The sequence below is a fragment of the Caretta caretta genome, chromosome 9 (genome assembly GCF_965140235.1).
Source record: "Caretta caretta isolate rCarCar2 chromosome 9, rCarCar1.hap1, whole genome shotgun sequence".
NCBI lineage: Eukaryota > Metazoa > Chordata > Testudines > Cheloniidae > Caretta > Caretta caretta.
In genome coordinates, this window is record NC_134214.1 from 7,738,475 (window position 1) to 7,752,716 (window position 14,242).

Below are 14,242 nucleotides of genomic sequence, written 5' to 3' on the forward strand. Positions count from 1 at the left end.
GACATAAATGAGTGGCACAGGATAAAGAGAGAGGAATGAAGAGCACCCAGTAATGGATGAAGGCAACAATAAGAGCGCATAATTATTCAGAGGGCACAGATGCCTCTTGGTGCCTTCACCAAATTAGTCTTAAAAACCTAGACATGGCTCCTGCTCCACGTGCCAGCTAGAGTTTTAATGAGAATTAGTTCTCCCAGCTCCCTACCAGCCCAGAGTGCAAGAGCAAACTCTGACGCCCAGCAGCAGGACAATGATAGGTGGCATGGTAACAGTCTATGCCTATTTGAAGGTTGTAAACGTCAAGCAGGGATAGGAATTACTTAGACAGGGGTGTAACTTGGAGGAATGGGGAAAAATTAAGAAAATGTAGGCTAAACTTTAGGAAGAAAAAAAAGTTTCCTAAGATGAGACTGATCCAGCTGTGGAATAGTCTCTTGGGGGCCGGGGGTGCATATGTCCCGTCTCTGGGAACATTTCAAATGAGACTGGACAAAACACTAGGAATGTACAATAGTGAGCAACCCTGCACTGGCTCAGAGACAGACAGACTTGGTGGGACCCAACAGGTCTTTCCTTCTCTGACTTCTAGGACCACACCATATTCTTCACATTTGGAGTTTACTGTATAGAGCCCCTATATGAAAATCTGAAGCATGTCTCTCACAGCCAATTATTACCATAGGGCTGCACAACAGCGCCAGGGCAAATGGCACTGAACCCTACCGAGATGCAGGCGGCTCTTATACCGGTTAGAATTAATCTGTCTGTGGAGTTTCCAAGTGATGAGCTTGCTCCTACATACCTGCTTCTAGATGGGTTTGGTGTTTTTTAAGGAAAAGCGGGAGAAGGAACATTCATCCCCTTTGATCTCATCATGATGGAGCAGTCCCTTATTCCAACACAGAGAACTACCGTCACAGGGGTGAAAGAACATACAGCCACAAGTACCATGGCTTTCCATGCTATGGAGAGACAAGCTCAGCCTGGCTATGTAAGCAGCACCAGCAAGCAGGCTATACCTAGAGCCAAAGCAATCTACAAGAATGCCAGCCACAAAGGCAAAGTGCTACTAATTACCTGCCCTTGTGTTAGCACCATGATCCGATCAGAGCCCAGCACAGTGTGCAGGCGGTGAGCAATTGTTAGCATAGTGCAATCTGCAAATGCCTCCCGAACAGTCTCCTGAATCAGTACATCTGTCTCCGTGTCCATCGCAGCTGTTGCTTCATCTAGTATCAAAACCTGCAAACGGCACATAATGCAGGCTGTTACATTCTAGCTAACCCACTTCCCCCAAGTACACAGGCACACAGCATGGTCTGAAGACAATTCTGCTGACTGCCATGACAACAAGGGTGACTGATAATCCTAATAATGCCTCTTGCACTTGAGAAGGGCATCTTGTGCAACTGCCTTGGACGCAGTCACTCCCTGGGCCTTGTTTGCTGGGAGCGTTTTACGAGCGCCTGTCCCATGGCCCTATAACAGATGGGGCCGTCGCGTAGGGCTCGGACAGCAACCTCATTCAGTTTTATATTCCGCACCTGAATCTCAGATTTGAGCTTTAACCAGTGAACTATTCCTGATGGAACAAGCACCTTCAGCACTCTCAGGAGAAGGCTTTTGGAGAGAGGAGGAGATGAATGGAGGCTAGGAAGTCTGTATCATCAATCAGCTGTCTAGGACTAAAAGCACTGTGCTGTGGACTGCTGGCTCCTTTAACAGCATTAATGCTGGTGTCTACCTTGTAGCAGCTCTCACTAGCTTATATCATACAGCTAGCCTGAGAAAGGAAGAGATTCCCACCATCCAGCCCTTGCTTAGCTCAAGACCATGCCCGCATTACCATAGATAGGTAACAATAGCTTGAACACTGCAACTCACCTAGTATTTATTGTTCTCTTTAGTCTCTGCTTTGAAGTTTTCATACACAGAACTACAATTCAGAGACACTATTCCCCTCTACAGACTTCTGAGAATACCCCCCTCTCTCAAGTTTCCATGTTGCCACTCCCATCTAGAGTTAGTCAATATTGCTCCTTAGTAACCTGGAGGGGATCGCTGTTAAACAAGGACACCCTCTTTCTCTCCAGATCCAGACAACCACACTACTGGAATGGCAGCTCATCAAATCTCATTGGCTAAGCTAGGTGGGCATCGCTGGTATTTCATGTGATACAAGAGAAACCCAGGGTACTGCAGAGAGACGTGTAGGGATCTTAGATGAGACCACAGGTCTTTCCAAGCTTGCAATGAATCTGATGGTCTGAGTGATGGGGTGAAGGTGGGAAGGAGGGGGTGGGGAGGCACTGTGCTGATGGAGGTGCCATTTTTTGATGAGATATAAAAACTGAGGATGTGAAAACTCAATGAGAGCCACTTTTTAAAAAGAAAAAGGCAGTTTAACCCTGAGTCCTGGTCAAGTTCCACTTGGGTCCATCCGTTCTGAGCTACCTATTTCTTCACTGAAATTATTATTCAGTTTCCCCTCCTAAAGGAACAAAAACCTTGATAATTTTGGCAGCACAGGTCCCATGTTCCACTTCTAGGGGTTACATTTAAGTGGAAGAGGAAGTGATCCTTACACCAAAAGAAAATACTTCGATACTGTCAGGATGAATGGAGCAATGTAAAATATCAGCTCTGCAACAATCTTGGCGAGCACTAGCAAAGGCGGGGGGCGGGAGACGGCACCTAGTGCTGTCATGCAACAGGGCAAAGCCACAAGCACAGCCTAAGACTCTAGCTGTTAAACAACAAATCTCTGGATACAGTATTTGGGAGACCTATGAATCGTAGGGTGTCCTGAAGAACTAACATCTGCCTAAGGAATGCCTTCCCCACTCTCCTGACCCCATATACTCTGTGGGTCACATTACTTGTTGGTGTAACTCCCTTGACATCAATGGAATTAGAACAGGGATGAATTTGGCCCACAGAGCCGTCTTCTCATGCTGCAGTGACTGTGACCTCTCCAGCTATTTCCCCTCCCGCAGACACTCACCTTACAGCGACGCAGCAAGGCTCTGGCTATGCACAGTAACTGTCTCTCCCCCACAGAGAAGTTTTCCCCATTTTCCATCACTTCTGATTCCAGTTTCATGGGCAGCTGAGCAACCTGCAGGGAAAGCAGGGGGAAGATTGAAGCCACTGTACTGAGATGTTGCACCACCACCACGTGAACAGGACAAGTCGCACTGCTGCTTCTCTGGAAATTCAATCCCACCACGGGGCTAAGAAAAGTTCCATCCATCCCGTGCCCCTCACCCTGGCGTCCAAGTGCTTCCCACTCCCTCCATCTTCCCGAAGAAACAGGTCGTACTAAAGAACCTACAGAACTAGAACCTGTTTAAACTAAGCAGGTCTGATAGCTTGAACATCTAGTCAGTCTGTCTGAAATGCCTCATGTACAAGGACTGTGAATTTGCTACTGTGAATTTACACTAGAATTCTGGACATGTAGGGCTAGACTAGAATACCCAAATGATTTCAAGAGGTAACCTTGCAGTGACATTAGCTTAAAATAAGTGAACAAGTCTCATTCATAAAAGCCTACAGCGTATTCAGAAGTCACATCAGTATGAATACCCTGTCTCCTGACATCCTCCCCCATCAAGAGCAAACCGTGAACCTAGCCCTGTGCTGTGCAAGTTCCTACATGCTAGAGCCAAATAGGCAGCCTAATGCCATGTGACCGATCCACTGTGGGAAAAGGAAAGAGCTGAAGGTGAAGTGGCAATGAGACTTGCGGCAGATAGCAAGCACACACAGCAGATTTAGAGTTCACTATATGTGTACACACCCTCACCACATCACCAGAAAAGTGACACAAGCCTTTCCCATAAGCAGAAGAGACTGCAAGGACAGACTGAACTTTACCTGCAAGTCTTTAAAGCAGCAGTGGCTACTAGTGGGATACGCAGATAAGATCTTTGTCTCTCTCTCTCTCTCTCTAACATAACCATACCCTTTCTCCTCTCCTCCCACTGTGCATCATACTTACACACTCCTTCATGTGAGTCCTTTCCAAGGCATCCCAGATTTGCTCCTCACTGTACTGGTTGAAAGGATCCAGGTTTGATCTAGAGGAGGAGGGAGAAAATATAACAAGAATCTCTCACCAGTTCAACACTGAATGGCAAAACTGTGGAGTTCTAACCCCTCAGCATGGACAGCTCGTATCCACCCAATGCAGCAACAGAATTCACACCACAGAAGTCAGGCACTCCTGGCACACCACGGTTAAAATGGCCAAAAAAACCAAAAAGGTGGAAAAAACCCACAAAAAAGCAAGAATCTAAGGGAGATTTGAAGTGGGAGGCTACCTGTAAGACAACACAAAGCAATGATCATGCCCAACTCAGAGTCTCTACCAATACCCAGTTTGAACTCAGATTTCACTTGCTTCTGTGTCACAAGCTTGTTATAGTTTTAAAAGCCTGTTAGAACGGTTATACTAAAATGAAAGGTTGGAAGCGTTCTAACTAGACCACCACTCCTAGGCTCTTGCACTACACACACCGATGGCAGGAGCAGGCCAGTGCCAGAAGGCCCAGCTTCTGCTCCCAAACCAGCATATCGCACCAGGTACCACACACAACAGCAAATGGCAATTCCATGGCACCCAGATTTCCGAAGCTTCTGCTGTTTCCTAGGATCAGGATTTTAGTCAGTTTCACTTTCCTGCTATCCACACATGGTGCAAAATGTAATGAGAAAATGAACATAGGAGAAGGGATGTGTATGCCACAAAAGAATCAGCCAAGATGAACTGCTGGATGCTACACTATTGAGTCACTCTAGTTAGTGCCCTGGGGGGAGATCCACTGCTTGGGACATTTAAAATTAGACTGAACAATACACCACAGAAATAATCTTTCAAGGTTCATGTCAATCTAATGGCACTTTTCGATCTCCATTGTCTATGGTTTTACTAACCTCACAGTTCCACTGAATAACACAGGCTCCTGAGGGATTATTGAGAGTTTGCTGCGGAGATCTGCTAAACCAATGTCATTGATTTTCACTCCATCGATTTTAATGCAGCCTCCAGACAGTTCAACGAGACGAAAGAGTGCCATTCCAAGTGAGGACTTCCCTGCATGGATGGACGGGGGGAAGAAAAAAAAAAAAAAAAAAAAGTCAGCCAGTGGTTTTTGGGAGCAACAGCTCCGTATAGCTGGTACTGTAGGGACAGAGACAGTTTAAAAGAATAGAAGTGTTTCAAAATATTGATACAAAGTGGCCTCCAAACAGTTCTGGGTGGGTCTAATCCAGGCTGGGCTTCATCATCTTTAAAATCCTAAACACCAATTCCTCATTTAGAAACAAGAATACTGAAACTTAGCTATTCATTTGATATCTTCCTACTCAACTGCCGTTTTAAACGAACAGCATCTTTCACATTACAGGCCTCTTAAGAAGATTTAGGGCCAAATGTGGCTGCCACATCTATGCAAATAACTCCCAGCAAAACCACAACAAGCAGATTTTAGGGGAAGAATTTGGCCATTGAAAGAAAGAGTTGGATAGCTATATGTTGGCTGAGTAGACAAACATAGTTGCTACTCGATGCTGGGCAACAGCCGTAGATGACAGAAGAGGGGTTAATTAGTACTGTGTTGGCCAGAGCGTAGCTGGGTTTTCTCTCTTCAAGAGGGATTATTTTTTGTTCAAGTCTTCGTCCGTGTGGATCCCACTCAAGGTGTGCCAGTGGGATCCACACAGAAGGCACATGGCACACCTTGAGTGGGATCTGCACGAACAATTCTGAAGAACCAGTTACATAAGGTAAGTAAACCGTTCTTGTCCAGCTGGACATCTTGCATCCCATTCAAATGCCTTCAGCTCAGATCCTGAAGGAAGCATCTTCACAGTGGTGCAGAGGCTTTCACATCAATAAGAGCTAACCAGTTATATCGTCAAGCCTGCCAGCAAAGTTATTTAATTCCACCCAAAGCTCCTTCTCACCTGACCCCGTCCGCCCCACGATGCCAATCTTTTCCTTGGGTTTAATGGTAAAGGACACTTTCTTAAGCACCAGTGGGAGATTCTCTCGGTACCGCATCTCTGCGTTTTCAAAGACAACTTCGCCTTCTTGGGGCCAGTCCAGAGGGGGAGCTTTATTCTTAATTCGAGCTGGAGCCTCCAGAGAAAGGGTCTTTAAAAACAAAAACAAGACCGAAAAGTCTAGTTTCCAGTCAGCAAAATGCATCAACATGGCAAATCGTTTACTGCAGTTCTTTACAGGAGTTGGTTTCTTTGTATTGTAGATTTTTCCCCTTCTTTTCTCACTGCTAAGCTGGGGAGGGAAGCTGTGCCCCCAAAACTGATCCCAGGTCCCTTGAATGGTGCTCTGCATTTCCCCACTACAGGGTCAGCCCCACATGCTGTTTTAAATGCCACCTTAATGAGCATTTGAGGAAGGCAATGTTGCCTAGTGGCAAAGGCACCAGATTAGGAATCAAGAGACCTGAGTTCAATTCCTGGTTAGAACATAAGAATGGCAACACTCGGTCAGGCCAAAGGTCCATCTAGTCCAGTATCCTGTCTTCCGACAGGTTTCAGAGTAACCTGTGTTAGTGTTAGTCTGTATTCGCCGTGTTAGTCTGTATTCGCAAAAAGAAAAGGAGTACTTGTGGCACCTTAGAGACTAACCAATTTATTTGAGCATAAGCTTTCGTGAGCTACAGCTCACTTCATCGGATGCATACTGTGGAAACTGCAGAAGACATTATATACACAGAGACCATGAAACAATACCTCCTCCCACCCCACTCTCCTGCTGGTAATAGCTCATCCAAACTGACCACTCTCCTTACAATGTGTATGATAATCAAGGTGGGCCATTTCCAGCACAAATCCAAGTTTAACCAGAAAGTCGGGGGGGGGGGGGGTAGGAAAAAACAAGGGGAAATAGGCTACCTTGCATAATGACTTAGCCACTCCCAGTCTCTATTTAAGCCTAAATTAATAGTATCCAATTTGCAAATGAATTCCAATTCAGCAGTTTCTCGCTGGAGTCTGGATTTGAAGTGTTCTCCGACTGGTTTATGAATGTTATAATTCTTGACATCTGATTTGTGTCCATTTATTCTTTTACGTAGAGACTGTCCAGTCTGACCAATGTACATGGCAGAGGGGCATTGCTGGCACATGATGGCATATATCACATTGGTGGATGTGCAGGTGAACAAGCCTCTGATAGTGTGGCTGATGTTATTAGGCCCTGTGATGGTGTCCCCTGAATAGATATGTGGGAACAGTTGGCAACGGGCTTTGTTGCAAGGATAGGTTCCTGGGTTAGTGGTTCTGTTGTGTGGTATGTGGTTGTTGGTGAGTATTTGCTTCAGGTTGCGGGGCTGTCTGTAGGCAAGGACTGGCCTGTCTCCCAAGGTTTGTGAGAGTGTTGGGTCATCCTTCAGGATAGGTTGTAGATCCTTAATAATGCGTTGGAGGGGTTTTAGTTGGGGGCTGAAGGTGACGGCTAGTGGCGTTCTGTTATTTTCTTTGTTAGGCCTGTCCTGTAGTAGGTGACTTCTGGGAACTCTTCTGGCTCTATCAATCTGTTTCTTCACTTCCGCAGGTGGGAATTGTAGTTGTAAAGAGAGTGGTCACTTTGGATGGGCTATTACCAGCAGGAGAGTGAGCTTGTGGGGGGGGGGGGGTGAGAAAACCTGGATTTGTGCTGGAAATGGCCCAACTTGATTATCATACACATTGTAAGGAGAGTGATCACTTTAGATAAGCTATTACCAGCAGGAGAGTGGGGTGGGAGGAGGTATTGTTTCATGGTCTCTGTGTATATAATGTCTTCTGCAGTTTCCACAGTATGCATCTGATGAAGTGAGCTGTAGCTCACGAAAGCTTATGCTCAAATAAATTAGTTAGTCTCTAAGGTGCCACAAGTACTCCTTTTCTGTCTTCCGACAGTGGCCAATGCCAGATGCTTCAGAGGGAATGAACAGAACAGGTAATCATCAGGTGACCCAATCCCGATCACCCATTCCCAGCTTCTGGTTCTGCTATTGGTTTGCTGGGTTACCTTGGGCAAGTCACTTCCCCCTCCTCTTGCCTCAGTTTCCCATCTGTAAAATGGGACATTTTATTTTTAATTCAAGCTTTATTTTTGTAAAAAGTGCGGATGGAAAATGCTAAGAGCTAGATACTGTTTATAGACAGAAACCATGAAGTTCTTGGGAGCCTGCAGGGAGATTTTATGGCTGTGGGACACAGCAATGGGACACAGCAACTATCTTCAAATCACAATTTTACGGCAATGCTACATAGTGCCATAGAAATGCTGATTCACCCACATTTGCTGTGCCAGGGTCACGTATTAGTTTTGCACATGGGTCAAGCGTGATCTGCATTTACAAGGTGGATAAAACATGAAATTCAACGAGTGGTTCCCCTCAAACTTCATCTGCCAACCCACCGGGCTGGCTCCTTGCCCTTTCCTTTTGTTGCTACACTTGGCACCCTGTCAGAGCCCTTGCTAAGTAGTTATAAATATCACATTCCATAGAAAACAAAAATTAAGAATCAGATGCAATCCATGTGATGGCACATTTCTCTTTGGTACGTTTCAAAATGTGAGTAATTGCCACCTTCCCCAATTTCTTCCAAGAGCATCTTCTTGCTAGAAAGCAGAGATTTGGCTAGTGGACACAGTAGATCTACTGGTGTTCAAAAGGGGTGCTGCTCAATGACCGTAGTACTGTATTTCCTTGAACTAGGTGCTAGTAAAAGAAATCTGAACAGCCACATTGAAAAGATGCCAAGCCTAGGGTTTCATGGGGCACAGAAGCTGCTGGCAGCTTATTTTCTAGCACACAGATACCCATGCCATCCCCAAGATGGAGAACTGAGGCTCTTTGTTTGCTATGGTCAAAGATACAGAAAGCCACGGCTGGCACACAGCAAAAACTGTGATGGGAAATGACAACAAAAGTCAAATATGCTTTATATTGCAATCAAAACAGTTTTAAACAAGTTCATGATACAATGACCATTCAGACAGCCAACAGGGTAGGAAATCATAGAGTTGTCTTGCTCAGTAGCAAGCCGTCCAGGGTGACACAAACAATGACTTTACAAAACCCTATGAAAGGCCTGGGTTTTGTCCCTGAAGACATGGCCATGACAAACACAGCACCGCTCAGTGAGAGCTACACTTGGCCATTCACAGGGGGAAGGTACAGAAATACCTGGGATGGTTCCCTCAGCTTCTGCAGGTAGAAAGCGTCACCTCGGATGGCTGCACAAGATTGCTAGTTTCCTTTTGTTTCTTTGTGTAGCTACAAAATTAAACTAATGTTTCTTTCCCCTGCACATGCAGTCTCTAGAATAGAACAGGATAAACTATCCCACATATGGACTGCTTAAAGGCCTGGAGTTTCCAGAGGATACATGTCTATGGCGATTGTTTGAGATTGCTGACCAACTCCTCAAACGGCACAAGGGGAGCCGCACTCTGCGACTCCTGTGTCTGTGGACCTGAAAAAGAGGCTAGTCTGCAAACCCACATATCAGACCCACTGTACAAGCTTCTCCGGGACCCCTCTCTTCCCACAGTACCAACACAGAGAGCCCACTGTAGTGTAGGAAAAGGTGTGGAGCAGGATTTACTGCTACCTTGAGCAACAGTAACTTGCTATACATTTAGCATGGCAAGTTGCACATCTGTACAAGGACAGCATGTTGTTTAGTGGCTGTCCTGAGTCATCCCCGTCCATCTCCCCCTCTCAGCTGTCTTAAGGTTCTCAGCTGCCAACTTCAATTCTGGAAAGGATTCCACAATTTTCAAAATATATTTTACAGCAGACAGCTGTGTGGAAAACAAGAGTGACTCAATGGGGACACAGTGACTTTAAACGCCGAGCAAGTAGAGTCAAGTCTTAAAAGAGCCACTAATAAAGTAAACCTTTCAGACGCTGAAGTGACGCAAACATGCCAGAGAGTGGGTATTATGCAGCTGCCCTAAAATATTGGATGGATTTCCTACAGTGAGCCTTTCTCACCCCCACATTTCCTTCCTTCTTGCTGCAGGACTCCTTGCAAACATTCAGAGTGTAATTACGCTTCACTGCAACCGGGCAGAAGCCCTGTAAATTTATTCACCAAGCAAATGAATTCTTAGGCCCCAGTCCTGAAAACACTAAGCATGTGTTTAACTAAGTGCACCACTAGCCTCAGTGAAGTCAATTTTAAGCACATGCATGTTTGCAGGAGCAGTGCCTTATTTCCTATTCTAAAGCAGGTTCCAATGCAGATACAGGCCAGCTCTCCTTCCGCTCATGTCAAGAGCATGAACAGCAACAAAGAATTGCACAAGAGAGTGAGAAGGTGAACTGATGCCTTACCTTGATGTAGTGATCAATCCTCTCCACTGAGGTGAAGCGAGCCTCTGTTTCTGAGGCCAGTCTGACTGTGAACTGGAATAACCCTGTTAACTGGGAGGGGGAAGAGACAGGAACTGAACCATTCATTTCACAGAATTCTACTGGATTTGTTCATTCTTAACATGTCTAAGAGCTTTTCATAATCAATACCCCACAGAACTTGGATGCCTTGATGCAAAATAATCTCACTTGTGGTAGCTTAATCGTTAATTTTAGAAGGCTTACAGTCCCCATCAGTAATTCTTTATTACCTCATCTCTCTAATATCCTGGCACTAACATGGCTACAACATTGCATAATATTAAGCTCTTCATTTTGTAGTTTCACCTTATTACAAGAAGGGGGCATAAAAAGCCCAACAATGGAACTAACCTCTATGTATTCTAAGCACTACTAGCATAAACTAAAGATCACAGTAACACACCTCATCAAGCCATCAGATTAGCTAACGTGCGTGTTACTTCTCTAGAAATATCCAGGAAAGAAAAATGTGCAAATATTCTATCCAGTGCCCAAAACAGCTTCCACTCTAACATTAAAAGAGAGAAATTCAGCCACCAACAGCAACAATTTCAAGCATGACTCCCCTCCCAGCCTGTCCCTAATCACTTGGAAAGGCCCTAATCCTTGATCACTATTACTCCATTATCAACAGAAGCATCAGTCTCTCTGCCCTCTCCCACAACACTGCATTAAGCAAAAACTTTTCAGTAAGACATTATTGTTACCTACACCAAGATGCACCATGGTTAGAGATTCAGACAGATTCTAGAATACAGATGTGGACAGCACCTCACCTGCACAGCATAAGAGATGGCGAGCCCAGAGTATGCAGGAGGAATCTGGCCATGCATTAAGACAATCATCAGGCCGGTGGTTGTGATGAGGGCGATGCTGATAACATCTAGTCGTATGGCCAGCCAGCGCATTGCACAGCTGAACAAGTAAAATGGTGCTTGATTGTCATCCAGCAGCTCTTGGTACCTGGAAGCAGGTAAGGGAGAGATTTCTAGAGGGGCAGTTGCACCACTTTGAAGCTTTGTATTTAACTATGACACTTCTAATACTGCTGCACGAGACTAATATCAGAACTCATCTGGATGGACTAATCCTGGTTGTTGCCTGTCATGCAGAACACACTCCAAACCAGGCCTAGGGGTAGGGGATTTGCAAATACACACCTTTTATCCTCTGGCCCCTAAATCACATAAGGGATCTGCTGATCTTTGTGGTTCTCAAGCCAAGAACAAGCCAACATAAACAACAGCAAACCACAAGGGATGCCTCAGCATTCACTAACATTATAGCAACTCCTTTCCCCACATAAACCGAGCAGCGTCTTCCAGGAGAAACCCAATAGCTACAAGCTACTAATCCCATAAAAGCTACAGTGCCACAGAACACTGAGCGTACAAGTACTATTTCGAGAGATATTACAGCACATTGATAGGATTTAATGAGACTAGATGATTAAAACAGATATTAGCATCGGATTTGTAGTTCCAGCTCTGTGTAACCAAGGAAATGCAATCAATGGAAGATGGTTTTGAAGGGCTCACAAGATCAGCTGCCAGTTTTTCAGGTCCTGAAACAGTGGTTCATGCAAGTCCTATCCCATGCTAACGAACTCCAGGCGGAGTGCTGTACTGACCTGTGCAGGAATTCCTGCCTTTTGTTGTAGGCGTGGATTGTGGAGAGACCCTGTATACTAGACGTAATATGAGACAGAAACGGAGACTGCGTGATGTTGTCCTGGCGCTTCAGCTCACGAATAAAGACTCTGGAAGAGAGGAAGGAGCAACTCTGATGGACGCACACAACCATCCATACTTCACTACACCAGCCTGAAGAATACATTGCCCAATTAATTTAAGATAGAGAGGCTCTGACCCATTAAAGCGACTGGTGAGCTTACCTAGATACAACATGCAGGATTGTGAAGAGGACGGTGAGGGGCACCACTGCCACCATAAACCATGGGAAGACCCCAGCGATCACCCCGGCACAGAAGAACACCAGGATGACATTCTGAATGAACATTTCAGCTTGAAATGGCAAACGGACATCAACTGGAAAAGATGGGAGAGAAAGAGGGAGGTCTTGGAAACAGGGAGCCAAATAACCTAAATAAAGCAATTCAGTCCAGCTTCTATGAAGTCCAGGATACTGGTTTCCAAGACTAATTTAGGTATAAAGCCTTGCTCTTTAATGAGTGTTTTTGTCTTCTACAATGCTAGTGATCTTTGTAATTGCTCCTCCCGTTCCCACCCCACCGGTAAGGTCACTGCTGCAGCATTGGCCATTAAACTCTTTGCTCTTAACTTGCCATAAAAAAAGGCATCAAGGTGGTTTGGATGGGAACAATAAGGTGGCAGGTCTGGTAGCAACCACGAGCATCAGGACTGGACTGGAGTCCCCAGGACCAACCTTACTACACAGGGCATGGCTGAGCCTTCAAAGCCTGCCAGCCTCCTTCCTTCCAAAACAATTTAAGAGCTTCTAGTGCACAGAGAAATGAATATTACTTTTATTTTGGGGATGAACACATACCCAAAAAAACATGCAATAAAATCAATTTTATCCTAGTAATCCTGTGGGCTAGTTATTAGCAGTACCCCAGCACTGACTGGTGGGCGTCCATATGCATTGGATTTAGATATGAAATTGGTTTGCTATATTTCTTTTTGGGTTGGTCTGATTTGGGGCTTTTCCATTCAGAGGAGACAGCCTATAGCCTAACCCTGGCATGGCCCAATTACTGATTTGTCTATTTCAAATATGCCACGTGCACCAAAGGCTTCTAATGTCTACAGACACACTTTCAGGTTATCTTCATCTCTGCAGCCAGTGACTGGCATGCACAAGTGAGTTAACTGGAAGGTCTGAATGCAGACTGTGATGTGTTACAGAGGACAGAGAGGGACACACCTTCATCCATATCTTTGGAGAATCTGTTGAGAATCCGCCCAGTGGGTGTAGTGTCAAAGAACTTCATGGGGCTGCGAAGAATTCGTCGGAAGAGCTCATCATGGAGCCTGGAGGAAGCTCTAAGTGTTCCCTGGTAACACAGCAAAGGTTACTGGGGTTGTGTAGGGATGTCTGGCTATGCTGTCATTCACATCACGCCCACCGCCAAACAACTGAACTGGCTTACTGTGACCAAGGGGCCGAACCTCGCATCAGCCACGACCCAAAAGCAAATCTCTGCTCTTGCAGTCTTGAAGGCAGCTACAGAGTCTGTGCTGCTATGCGTTGGAAGGAAGATAATAATCCAAAAGAGGTTTTAACAGTGAAGAAGGTAGTAGCCCCAGGTGATGGAAGGTTGCAGTCAACCCAACTCATGCTTGGGCTGGCCCAAATTCAGGAAGTCTTTCTTGGGAGCTGAAGGCAGCCTCCTCACAATAATACCAAGAGGAGAGAATCAGAATGCCAGAGGCCCCAGCCATGCAGAAAGAGAGGGAGGGAAACACAATTGGCCTTGGTGCGTACCTTGACAAAGACAACCCCACGAACAGCTTTCAGAATCAACATGACTCCCATAGAGAGCGCATAGATGCCGGCATAGTAGCGCATGTGAGGGTTATCTTTCATACTGTTGCTCACAACAGTTTCATTTCCCAACATCACGGTGGTGTTCTGTGTGAAATCCAAGATCCCAGTTACATGGTTGTAGAAGACAAGAGCAGGCCAGAGGCTCACTGTGGCTGGGGCAATTTGATGACTCTCTCTTTCTTAAGTATTTTAAAACTTTCTTTTTTTTTTTTAAATGGGCTTCTTTTTTTAAAAAAAAATTTCCATGGAAAAAAGAACCTGGCCAATCTGGAGTAGCAGAGAAATCC

General features: G+C 45.4%; 1 protein-coding gene across 7 annotated transcripts in view; it reads right to left on the bottom strand.

Moving 5' to 3' along the window:
* Positions 1-14,242, bottom strand: part of ABCC5 (ATP binding cassette subfamily C member 5) — a 73,523-nt gene that overhangs the window by 2,099 nt on the left and 57,182 nt on the right. For 6 of the 7 annotated variants that reach the window (XM_048865087.2, XM_048865088.2, XM_048865085.2 and 3 more), the window contains 11 exons: positions 13,893-14,039; positions 13,332-13,461; positions 12,319-12,472; positions 12,055-12,183; positions 11,201-11,387; positions 10,365-10,454; positions 5,971-6,160; positions 4,939-5,098; positions 4,004-4,082; positions 3,005-3,118; positions 1,078-1,242 (listed from right to left, as the gene is read on the bottom strand). In XM_048865087.2, coding sequence (XP_048721044.2) covers positions 1,078-1,242; positions 3,005-3,118; positions 4,004-4,082; positions 4,939-5,098; positions 5,971-6,160; positions 10,365-10,454; positions 11,201-11,387; positions 12,055-12,183; positions 12,319-12,472; positions 13,332-13,461; positions 13,893-14,039 — 1,545 coding nt within the window. The remainder of the gene's footprint in view (positions 1-1,077; positions 1,243-3,004; positions 3,119-4,003; positions 4,083-4,938; positions 5,099-5,970; positions 6,161-10,364; positions 10,455-11,200; positions 11,388-12,054; positions 12,184-12,318; positions 12,473-13,331; positions 13,462-13,892; positions 14,040-14,242) is intronic. The other variant, XM_048865092.2, reaches the window with a different exon arrangement.